The sequence below is a fragment of the Ambystoma mexicanum genome, chromosome 8 (assembly GCF_040938575.1).
Source record: "Ambystoma mexicanum isolate Mex_15411 chromosome 8, UKY_AmexF1_1, whole genome shotgun sequence".
NCBI lineage: Eukaryota > Metazoa > Chordata > Amphibia > Caudata > Ambystomatidae > Ambystoma > Ambystoma mexicanum.
In genome coordinates this window covers 472,853,615-472,866,126 of record NC_090929.1, presented here as the reverse complement: position 1 = coordinate 472,866,126, position 12,512 = coordinate 472,853,615, and the positions used below count along the sequence as shown (strand labels likewise).

The following is a 12,512-nucleotide window of genomic DNA, read 5'->3' as shown; positions in this document are numbered from 1 at the left end:
ACTTGTCGCATGCAGAAGTGTATTGGTGCTTGTTTCTTTTCTATGTGATTCTGTACTTAAACTGGTTCCAATAACTTTTACTTTTATGTCTAAATAGACTATTTCAGACGTGTTGTGTTGTTCTGTAAATTTCAGATTATGTCGGTTTTGGTTCAAGCTCTGAAAGAAACAAGTCATTCATTTGCCGTTCCATTCCAAATGATGAATAAATCATCAATATATCTTAGCCACATAATTACTTTGTCTGTTTATTTTTTCTGGTTGTCGCTGGAAAAAATTTCTTCCTCCCACGCACCCATATACAAATTTGCAAAGGTTGGGGCTATTGCTGTGCCCATTGCTGTACCACAGATTTGATTATAGTATGTGGAATCAAACATAAAGGAATTGTGGGTCAAAATGAAAGACAGCATGTCCACAAGCATATGTGAGTGTTCTCGATAGCTTAGCGATCTGGTAGACAGAAATCCTCTGACCGCATCTATGCCTTAGAATGTGAAATACAGGTATATAGGGAAACCACGTCCGATGTAACCAAAAGAAAATCTGGTTGCCAGGGAATATGTGCAATATGATTCAAAAAAGCTGTTGTGTCCTTGGTATAATATGGTAAAGTTTCCACAAATGGGAATAGAAAATTGTCTATGGGCCTCATTACGACCCAGGCGGTAAGTTACCGCCTGGGTCGTACCTTTACCACCATGGCGTAAACTACGTTTACGCCATGGTGGTTGGCGGACTTACCGCCCCATTCCGAGGTCGGCGGGGCGGTAAGTCCCCAATCCCCATTTACCCTTCCCCATTCCCATTTTTGCCCCATAGGGCATAATGGGAGTGGGGAAGGCGTTAATTACGCCACCGTAAATTACGGTGGCGTAATTAACAACATGGTCCCTTAGCGCCATGGATTTTAACACCTGCTAAAAGCAGGTGTTAAATCCGCCATGGCGCTAAGGGACCTCGGAATCAGGCGGTAAGGGTCGGCGCTGTTTACGCTGCCGTAAACCCCTTACCGCCTGAGTCGTAATATTTCAAGGTGTTTTCTAGTAAGGAGTCTATTGATGCCACAATCGGTCTTCCGGATGGTCGGGACATTAATTTATGGATCGTCGGTATGAAATGTATAATTGGAGTCTTAGGATGATCCTTTGTTAATAATAGTTTCTCTTTCATTGTAATGAGATCCAAATTATACCATTTGTCCAACATAGTGTCATATTGTGCTTTATATCATGGATACAGATCACTAGGTAGTCTGACATAGCTACTGGTGTCTTTCAATTGGCGTTCTGCCTCCCTCTGATAGTCTTTGGTGTTGAGAACTACAACATTGCCACCTTTGTCTGAAGACTTTATTGTGATGGATTTGTCTGCTTTTAGATTTTCTATGGCTATATAATATATATATATTTAGAAAAAGGGAAAGTAATTCCTTCTCTCCTGAAGAGGATAGCACTCGAAGAACAGTGAAATATATAGCCTTAGTCATGTTCAACAAAATGATGTAGACAGGTAATAAAGAAACCATCAAGGAAATTGTTCAAAAGAACAAATAAAATGAAGCAACACAATCTACAAACAAGATACCCAGTGGAAAAACCTTAAAACACTAAAAATCTTTCATGTGTGGACACTCACATCAGCTAAAAAGAGAAAAAGGGTTAATACAAAAAATACAGTGAATTGAATATTTACAAATCCAGAAAAAAAACATAAAAAATAAAAGCACATACATTCAATTAAAACTCTAAGTCAACATTACCGGTCCACTCAGTGGGCTACACTCACTTAATAATAGAAGGATGATGCATAGCATGTCAGTTCTTTAAAATATTGCATTCAAAATATGAGCATAACTATGAGGGCACTTTCACTGTAATTAAGATTTCTGTGGTCAGAACTTGTTTTCGAAATCCTCACAATTCTGTCTTGTTCATTTTAAGAGAGAAAATCTATTCATACATTCTTCCAACTGGGATCCAAGTTGGGTTCACTGACACACAGTCATGCAGAATAATAATGAATCACAAGCGAAAGATTTGACAGCTGCGTATGATTTCACAAATTTACCAGTCTTTCTTGCTGAAAGTGTTGACGAAATTGAAGACTGGTTTTGTGCTTTTTCTGAATTTCATGCTTCCTCTAAAAGCTCTATTAGATCACAAATTGAGGGTAGACAGATGAAGTATGATGGTGCTATAGCGGAAGACAGCTATGCAGACTTCAATCGAGTCAAAAATGCCTCTATAAGATAAAAGGCGAGAAAAAACGCGCCAAAGACGTCTATTAGAATTGGATACTCCAATGGCGTATTGCTTTGGATCGATTCAAGCGCAAAATATGATAAAAGCACCAGCCTCTGGAAATTCAAGGAAAATGTGGTCACTACTTGGCTGAGCAAAGGGCAACAATGTTTCCATGAATATTAACCCCATAAAAGAGGAGTCTTGGATACAACATCTATCAAGTCTCCTCTAGGTAAAAACGTTATTTGGGCTAACATTAGTGCAATGCGTAGTAAAGGCTCTTTACTAACAGTGGATGTGGATGATATCAAGTGTGAAATAGCTAGATTGAAATCATCTATAGCCCCCGGTACTGACGGTCTGGCTGGCGTCGTCCGTGAGCAGGATCCTGATTTCTGGGCAACATTACATAAGATTTTGTTTGACAAAGGTTTATACGAAGGCAGGATTCCATCCTCCTGGACCTCTTCTAGATTGATTCCGGTGCTTAAAAGGGGTTCTCCCTTTTGTCCATCTAGCTATCGCCTACTTTCCGTGTTAGATTGCTCAGGGAAGTTGTGTTGCTCCATTTTGTTTAAGAAGATACAGAAGCGGGCAGATAATGGTGGTTTATTAGAGAGATTCCAGAGTGGATTTCATACTGGTTACTCTACAACTCAGAATCTAAGACTGATGGGCCATTTAACAGAGAGGGCTGGAAGAAAGAACACCCCAGGCTTTTGACAGATTTTAAGTCTGCTTTTGACACAGTGGATAGAGTTAGGCTTTGGGAGAAACTTGAGTCACTCGGCTGTCCATTTGATGTTCTGTATTTTGTGAAACATTTGTATGTCGACAACTTAGCCAGGGTTTAATTGGACGGTGAGAGAGCCTTGACCGCACCCGTCTTCCTAGGCAGTATTGTGAAGCAGGAATGTTCCTTAAATTGTATGATATGATAGGTTATTTATAACGCACTTAATACCCTTGACTCCCCTGCTGTTTAATCTTTATTTGGCCGATTCCTCTGTCATGCTCGCTAGGGGCGGGTGTGTTCCTCCTAAAATCCATGTGTCCCACTGCCATGTGTTGGCCTATGCCGACGATCTGTTCTTGTTAGATCATACTATCTCTGGAGTAGGCCATGCTGCCAAGTTGCTCTTGGAATACACTGCAGTGAATTTGTTGATTATACACGAAAATAAGACCAAACTGATGATATTCTCTGCAACAAAGGTGGCGCGGCCATGTCTTATCGTAAACGACATCACAATTGAATATGTCGATTGTTACAAGTATCTTGGGGTAGAAATAGGGGCTCAGTCATGCTATAAATCTGAATAACTACCCGTACTTACAAAGGCTACTCAGCTGACCTCACTAATCCTCTTTAGAGGGTGCTGGATGCCTATATCTGCACTGTTTTGTTCCTGCAGTTATTTATGGTTTGGAAAGCCTTACTATGACTGATCTGAGCTGGCTGCAACAAATGGAAGGGCGCTCCTGACAAAAGATTCTGGGTCTACCTCCCTGCATCCCCATGGCTGTCATTAGGTTGGAATTAGGCTTGCTTTCTCTTCAATCCATAGTATTGCGAAAACGAGTCCTAATGTACGTCCAGATGGTATTAAGGAAGGATCTGCATTTTCTCTATGACCTGGCTCGAGATGCTCTAACAACCCCAGAAAGTTAATGTATGAGCTGAGTGTTATGGAACTCCTGGTGGAGCTGGGCATCACATTAAATCCAAAAGTCAAACCATTCAAGTTCAAAAAAGAGCTCCATAGGAAAATAGAGTTATGGGACGGGGTGAGAACTTTCGCTATCTGGCCACATTGAGGAGCTACAGTCTTGTAAATGAGACATTATATATGTTTAATAAACCTCAACCTTACTTGATTGTTTGTCCATCCAAAAATCGGCGGCGTTTCTGGCTATTACTTTGATTAAAATGCTTACCTGTTCCAACAGTGGCAGGTTCTATGGTAAGGATTGCTGAGTCAAAGAGCTAATATTGTATTTGTCAAATTTGTTCAATGCCAGAAACTGTCAAACATCTTTTAACTGAATCCTCTAAGATTGATGAAGAATACTGGAGCCACCTGGAGAGATTTGTACAACAGTGTGAGACTATTAAATCAGATTCTTTCTGGTGTCGCTGTCATAACACACCAAATAGATCTCTCTAGCTGGCAATGTATAGGATTTGGCTGGTGGTTTGTAAGAAGTTATAGAAGCATGTGATGGGGACAATTAACTGGTTGTGACCATAATGGTCACATCCTATAGTTTTAACGTATATGTAGTATTTGGTAATTTGTGCATATTTGTTAATGTAGTGTATGATTTTATTGACTTTATTGTTTTGTTCTGCATTATCAGAAATTAGGATAAATTGTTTGTATTGTGTTACATTTTTGACTGAATCACATTAAATTAAATTAAATAAGTGGAAGTAGTTGGGTAAATAAAAAAATATATATATCAGCAGAAAATTAGGTCCTTTGCAGATTGAAGTAATTTCTTACACACATTAATCACCCCTAGTCACGAGGGGGATTAAGATTCAACATGGCTGACACTGAATAGCGTAAAACACAGCTGCTCAAGCATCCATTCTTATTCTTTTATCTTCCAACTGATTTCCTAGTCGGATTCACCAGCCCCTAGTCACCCAAGAAAGAACAGAATTCACAGAAAGACAAAAGTTGTATAAATTTTAGGCCACATCACTTTAATGCTTTTATAATTCCAAATATGATTTCAGTCAGAATCACTTGAGGGGAGGATTAAGATTGAGAGAAAATTGACAGATTAGCACGGTTGAACACCCACTGAAACATAAACTCTCTTCTTTATATCTTCCAAATGGGTTCCAAATCAGATAAGAGGCCCTTCGGTCACCCAGGAAGAAATGGTACTTAGACAAACTGGGGATCTTTTTTTTAATGTTGGCAGCTTCCCCAGATAGTAGTCTACAGTACTATCCAATAACATACTCCTGCAACACAACTGCACTTTGTATTTCAAAAAGAGTAAGTGGAAAGTCCAGTTTCGGGTGTCAGTAGATAATGGGTGTTGAAAATCCAAAGCATTGGGATCTAACCAGCAAAGCAATAAGCAGGCGCTCGCTGTCTGTTGCCGACTGCCCTTCTAACTCCATTGCGCATGCTTCGCTCTGGCTGGGATTTTTTCAATCCAGGTCACGTTTGCTGTGCGCCTAGGTCCTAGTGCACCTAGATTAATTCACTTCAGCTCCAACAGTGCTTACTCTGCCACTTTAGCTGACTGCCCTTCAATGCCCTTGGCCCCCATACTTATACTCCCCCGGTGACCCTCATGCCATTGTTATACGTGAATATTTTCGATTATACTTAAAAATGAAATTCACATTGATGTGTAACTTAATTTGGCATTACAAATTTCTATTTTTTTTCTATTTTCGACTTCATTTTAAATTTTGCCTGATATATCATTTCTTTCGTTTTTATGTCATTTTGTCCTTTAATTCTGCCCTTTTTGCTCAGGCAGCAGTGAAGCAAAACCTCGAAGTTCTGACACTTTCCACCTGTATTTCTGTTTTAGGATACCGTTTTAATATGCCTAACTTGTTTTGTCATCTCTTCCAGGTCTTTAGAAGTCATCGCAGGCCTGGAAAGCAACAGTAAAATATTCACCGTATACGTACACGGACTGCTACAGTTACAGGTATGGGGTTATGCTCCTGTGTCACAAGCGCTTAAAAAAATTGGATGAAACAAGGGGGCGTTGGTGGGGGCGCGGGGCTTCGTGGGAGTCGCTAGAGCCATCAAGGCGCCAATGCTTTGAGGCCCATCCAACTATTGGCGGGGCTAACACATATGAACAAGAATACAACGCAAGCAAAGCAATGTTTAGATGTGTGGTGTGAGTGTGTGTAACTTGCAGGACTCAAAGGTAGCCTGGAAGGTTAATTCCCCTGCTGCATATATCTGTATAGCAGGTCACAGGGTCCAACATCAGAAAGCCAGCCAATATGGTAACCACATCTGTAGGCATAACAGCCTTATCACATTTGCCCCACAGTCCAGCAAGGCACACATGAGAGTAAGCGCTTAAAAGAGACAGGAAACAGCAACCAAACCGTGGAACCCACAATTAAATCCGGTTGTTATAATTACGTGGCAGCCCACGTCCTGTGCAATAGCCGAGGCTTGCAGGAGGAGGCATGGACAGCCAATTCCCGTGCAGCCAACGTTTTACGTATTTGCGTAATATATTCAAATAGCTGCACTCGGCGCATCATAGAACGACTTATTTCTCTCTCTGTCGCTCCCCATCTCTCTCTCTGCCACACTCTGTGCCCCTGTCTCTTTCTACATGGGCGAGAGTAGCATAGTCATGTGCGCCTATGCCCGAACCACTCCAGCCATTGCCGCCATATGCATGGCCAGAGGGGGAAAAACAGATACGTTGAGCGGGTGGCGTTTTTTAAAAATGTGTTTGAAAAAAGCAGTTATTAGAAAACAAAAACAAGAAATTATCTAATTGTACTAACATTGTAAACTGTCTCTTTTTAAAATGGTATGATGTTTATTTATAATGATCACTTTCAGTATCTTGTAGTCATAAAAAGAATGTTACACTTGTCTCACTGAAAAACATACGGTAGGAACAATATTTTCTGATAGAAGATTATTATTTCAAGATAGGCAGTCCAGTGCACACCCATTGCACTCTTTCTAGATACCACTATGAAGAAGTAGAAGGGAACAAATAGCACTAGTGAGGGCTCCAACTTTCTTTTCAATCAATCATAAAAAAGTGCCTTTTTTGTGTGAAAATAAGAATGACCAAAGATCTTTACATTTAAAAAATATGTCGCTGATGAAAGGGTTGTATGGTTAAATCACTAAGTACATAATGCACACTGGGATTGGAGCTTATTGCATTTTTCACAACACTCACCCTAATATTAAAATCAGAGTGTAGACCGGTTCAGGCAGCTTTAGGACTAGATTTGGGGAGAAAAATGTTGCAGCATCAGTCACATGTCCGGTCTATTCAGAGCTAATGCTTCCTTTCCCCTGCACAGAATTTTATTTGAGCGTTAGACTGAGAGTGGCTCTGTTCTACACATGCTCAGTTCCAAAAGCATAGACGTCCTAAGAAAATTATATGTATATAAGATACCATATGATTAATATTGGTGTGTTTCGAAATGGCATTTAGATATATAAATACATTCTCTGCATTTCCTTAGATGTCGTTCCTTTTGTTTTCCATTTGCTTTGGCCTTTTTTTATTTTGTGGAAGGGCGTTTGGTTGTTATATTATGGGTTATTTGTAAAGCGCAGCATCTGCCATATGTGGACGTCAGCAGCTAGGAGCGTCTGATAGGGTGACCAGATGTCCCCATTTTTCCGGGACTGTCCGAGTATTTGCACCTCCGTCCCGTGGTCCAGAGACTTTTTAAAGTTTAAAAATCCCATCCTGGGATTTGGGGATCAGGTGGATACCATCCCGGTTTTTGGCCGGATATCTTCATTTTTGCCAAAAACCGGAATGGTATCCACCCGATCCCAAATTCCGGACGTTTTAAAAAAACTTAAAATAGCCTTGGGACCCCCGGTGCTGAAACATGACACAGGACAGGCCACCTACATAGAAGTAGGACTACAGTTTCACCACTGAAACTGTAGTCCTACTTCTATGTCAGTGGCCTGTCCCAGTTTTTTATTTTCGAAATCTGGTCACCCTAGCGTCTGATCAGGAGAAGGAAAAAAATACTCTGGGCCTCATTACGAGAGTGGCGGAATGGGTTAACGTTAAAGGATGCGGACCCGTTAACACCATTCCGCCACATTACGAGGTCCCCTCGCGGGACCCGCTCTGCACGTCTGGTTTTACGAGCGGGTCTCGCGAGGGGAAGAGGGAGCTAACAAAGGGCCGGTCGTAATCGGCACGTTGTTAGCTCACTCCCCCATTCCCATTTAGCCCTATGGGGGCTGAAATGGGAATGGGGAAGGTCCGGGCCCGGGTTCCTGGAGGGAGGAATTACCGGGACCTCCAAACTCGGAATGGCCGGGTAATTCCGCATTCTAGGAACCCAGACCGGATTTTGGCAGCAGCCATGCCGCCAATAGCGGCATGGCTACTGCCAAAATTGTAATGAGGCCCTCTTTCAGCAATAATCAGATTTACCAAATAGGAACATTTTACTGAAAATAAGATAGGCAGAGATTACTCTGAGTGAGCACCTAAAGGCTGTGTGTAACCGTGTCAGCAAATGCTTAGTGTGAGGGAGGCCTGAATACCTATGGAATGCACCAATCTCTGACATCACAAGGCATGCCATATTTTCTGTGGGCAATCCCACTGCAGCAAATACTCTAGGGCCCCTTCCACTACCATTTAATGTCTTCAAGTACAGTTCTTGAGAACCCCAGCAAACACAAGATCTCAGGATATCCACCAACTATTTAACAGAACCCTCTCATTTATCTGCTTTAGGTTACCTATTCCAAAGTTTTTCGTTGGTTTTGCTCTTGACGACCCTACTTGCACACCCTAGGATCCAGAGTATTCTTAAAAATGTGTCCCTCCCAAAGGCTGGAAGCAGAGGAATTGCTAGAGGGGGAGGGGGCTACGGGGGCTATATGGTTGTAGCCCCGATAGAAGCTCAGATACTAGAACCAAAAGGCTATAGCTAGCCTGGAATCCAGCCAGTCCCGACATTAATTTAGCCCCTGATCTTTTCCAGACCTAGCAACACCCCTGCTGGAAGTGTTATAAGGATATGGGTAGTGTAGCAGACAGGGTTCTGGATGGTAATAGGCCACAGGGAGAGTAAGCTGCATGTCAGGAACCAACACACCAGTCCCATTCCTTATAAATCGCAGTGAGTGATGTGGAGATGGCAGTGGTGCCATTGATTGTAGACTAGTGGGCTAGTGCACCTACTGCTGGACCCAATATTCAACCCATAGGCTAAAAGAATATCAATGTGTGTTAACTGCATTTTAATTGTCTTTTGTTAAAAACACCAGTTGGTCATATTAAACTTGTTATTTACAGTTTTTCCAGACCCAGGAAACATATATAGTGCTGATTATTGGTGAAATGAGATCATTTTTTGAGGGGAGAGACTATGACTGTTTGTGTGTCTGGGCCTACTCATGATTTACAATTTGCCTTTTATCTGCAGGCTGGGCAGTACACCTCCATCTTTGTGGATAATAGCGCGGGAGCGCCGGTTACCGTCCAGAACGGCTCTGACTTCATGGGAATGCTCATGGGCGTATAGGCCGGATAGCTGAGAAGGGGCGCACAGCAACAAAGAAGCGGCGAGCAGCGGAGGAAAGATGGGCAGAAGGAATGAGAGCATGCATCGGTAGGGACAGACACTAAGAACACAAGAGGGTGTCACCATGGATCCAATGGGTGACATCTCAATGACATTTCCACTTCCACCTAGAAATCACCCGTTGACGCTTCGTCCTCCACAGACATCTTTATGGGGCCCGACAACCAAAGGGGCCACCCATTACCCATAACTTTACGCCAGTTTTGCAGAAATACACATAACCATTCATCTTCATATAGCGGACAACTGCGTATTATTTAAAGGAACATATTTTGGACCAAGCTCTACTCCTTCTACGCTGCACCCAGACATAGGACAGACTAAACTGTGTGTTTTTCTTTTAAAGAACTTATATTTTATATATATTTTGCAAAGTGAAAAGCAACTGAAAAAGGTTAGCAGAGTTCAGTACGGGAGCTGCCTTCGGATATATATCGACCAAGAAAGTCGGGGTTCTCGAGACACTTAATTCACTATGGCAAATTTCAAGAGGGAATGGACCATGCACGGTATTAGCACATTTTATGAGAACCAGAGGTGACCACATCTGTCATAGGGAGGAGGTCATTGTGAAAGAGCTTTGGACATTACCCATCATTTATTACCGAGTGTTGTCACCAATGGATCCATGGAAGTCAGGGGAGTTTGCTCAACAGTTTGGATCCTCATCTTTACTTATCTTGGTTTGACTCTGAAATGTGTTTGGCCGAAGTAAGTCCTGCTCTGCTTAAGCCTTCTTTGCCTTAACTGGGAGGTGAATTCAGAAGAAGAGCCACCATCAATGGAGCATACCAGATCCCAGAGGAGCCATTTCAATCAAATACAGTATCCCACAAGCTGCATTGGCTGGTTACCTCTGTCGTATCAGAGAAATGTGGTCCAGTCACATTTTTATAAGATACCATTCATGTACATTGCCGTGACTTCAATGCTTTCCTATGGAAATTAGGACGTATGGGTCTGTCCAAAGGGCAATGAAATGTTTAAGCAGAAACAAAATATTGTTTGGGGGTCGTTAGAGAACCTTTAATCGGAAGCACAGCTGAAATTCTGATAGTGTTCCATGGTGGATCAGGAAGGGGGAAAGGCTGCATTCAATCCCACGCTCCTTTTGTCCAGTGGTGACTGGGATCCCTAACACTTCAGGAAATACAGAAAGCCCGCCCAGGTGCAGAAACCTCCAGCTTCCTCTTCTGGCCAGACTGCATCTACAAAGCAACAGTGGGACTGTCAATATCAGCGGCACCTCGCTGCGGAGGGTGGGATTGGCCCTACATGTGTCGGATTGCCATTGGATTCAGCTTTTGTTATGCATTCGGATTGGCAGAGTGGAGAGGCGGAGGGGAGGGTCCAACTGTGTCCCTTTATTTCAAATGTTTTGAAAATATTTGGTGATAAAACTGTTTCTTCAGCAGCTATAAAAGCTGTTCCGCTGACTCCTCGAGCTGAACAATGCAATAAGGTCAAAGGGTGAGATGTTGGGACTTCTCTTGGATGGGGTGGCTCACAAATCAGAAAAGGATCTGCATGAATCAGTTTATGAAACGCTCCACATACTACCAAGATCGAGGCGGAAAGGTTCCACAAACCAGATTGGTCTGTTCCACAGGGAGGACTATTAAGACTAAGCATGGGGTGGTAGTGGCTCAGAGGAGCCACCACAGAGTTCTCTATATTTAAGGATGCTGTCTTTCCTGTATTAGGCCAGCAGGTGGACGGATAGTACTGATGCGGCCTAAGGCAGGCATGGGGTATGACAATCAGCCTGTGCCCAACAGTCTGTTAACCGTGCCTTTCTGAAGAGCACCTCCATGGGAGCGTGCTTGCCCAGGACGCGGGGACCTTCACTTTACTTCTCCAGGCTGGACATATTGAGTGCACACTGTGGATATTTGCATCACTCCTTGGAGGTGGTAACACAACCCTTCAAAGAAATGTTTCTTTCCCAAAAGGTTTAAGTTGGACAACCATTACTGGTGGGGCACAGCCTATATGTACTCCTATCTTACATGACAGGATGCATCGTATTGCTATGAAGTCTTGTATTGTGTGAATACTTGTAAAGAAAATGGGGTGCTTTTCCACAGACTCCCAATATGTAATAATCATATAGTGTGGTGTTATCAGACGTGTATTATAAATATTAACTTGGACAAAGTTTCAGTATGCCTGACAAATTTAAGTTGAAATATTTAATTTATCATCAAACTGAAGAAAAAGTTGTCTGAGTTTTTCTTTAAATGTGTTACTCTTTAATAAATGCATATTTTTGATTTATGTCTGCAACGGCTGTGGGCCCGTCAAAAGATATCCAGGTTGCCACAAAGGAGAAATGTCCATTACTATGATATGGCTTTGCCTTGCACTCTAAAGTAGATTTCCTTTAATAAATTGGGACTTCGCTCTTCTAATGTGGGATGACGTGCCAGTGCAGATTGAATATAGTATGTATACAAAAATGTCGCAATAGCAACTCTTTTGTTAAGGCTAAATTATATTTTACCTAAGCCGCTTTCCTCTGTAAATTCTGACATCGCCCATGAAAGTTCACCAAATTAGTTATGGAAAAAAAAAGTGCAAGAAAATATTTTTTTGCTTTGGGTTCCCCATGTACACGACAAAACAAGCCAGCCTACTGGACTCATATTCTAAAATTCCAAAATTGATATTTAAGATTGTCTAGGATTTTAGAATACTTCTATGCCTCCCTGGAACCGGTGCAAGCTGCAAACAGTTTAAACAAGCATTGTCAATACCAACATTTGTGGCTTTTGTGCAGCTATGGGAAAGGTATTTGTCAGCCATTGCCGTAATGGTACTAACAGGCCATTAATGGTAGGTAGCAGCTTGAAAATGGTACACGTACCCGGGCATATGATAGCAGTGCCTGACAAATGCCTAACTAATACCTACACATAAGTCAACACTGTTGACTTTGCTAA

The 12,512-nt window shown here is 42.1% G+C and overlaps 1 protein-coding gene across 2 annotated transcripts in view; it reads left to right on the top strand.

Annotated features, from left to right (window-relative positions):
- C1QTNF12 (C1q and TNF related 12) overlaps positions 1 to 11,843 on the top strand; it is a 219,915-nt gene extending 208,072 nt beyond the window's left edge. For both annotated transcript variants that reach the window (XM_069610094.1, XM_069610093.1), the window contains 2 exons: positions 5,855 to 5,933; positions 9,412 to 11,843. In XM_069610094.1, coding sequence (XP_069466195.1) covers positions 5,855 to 5,933; positions 9,412 to 9,510 — 178 coding nt within the window. In that variant the 3' untranslated portion in view covers positions 9,511 to 11,843. The remainder of the gene's footprint in view (positions 1 to 5,854; positions 5,934 to 9,411) is intronic.
- The last annotated feature ends 669 nt before the right edge of the window (positions 11,844 to 12,512 follow it).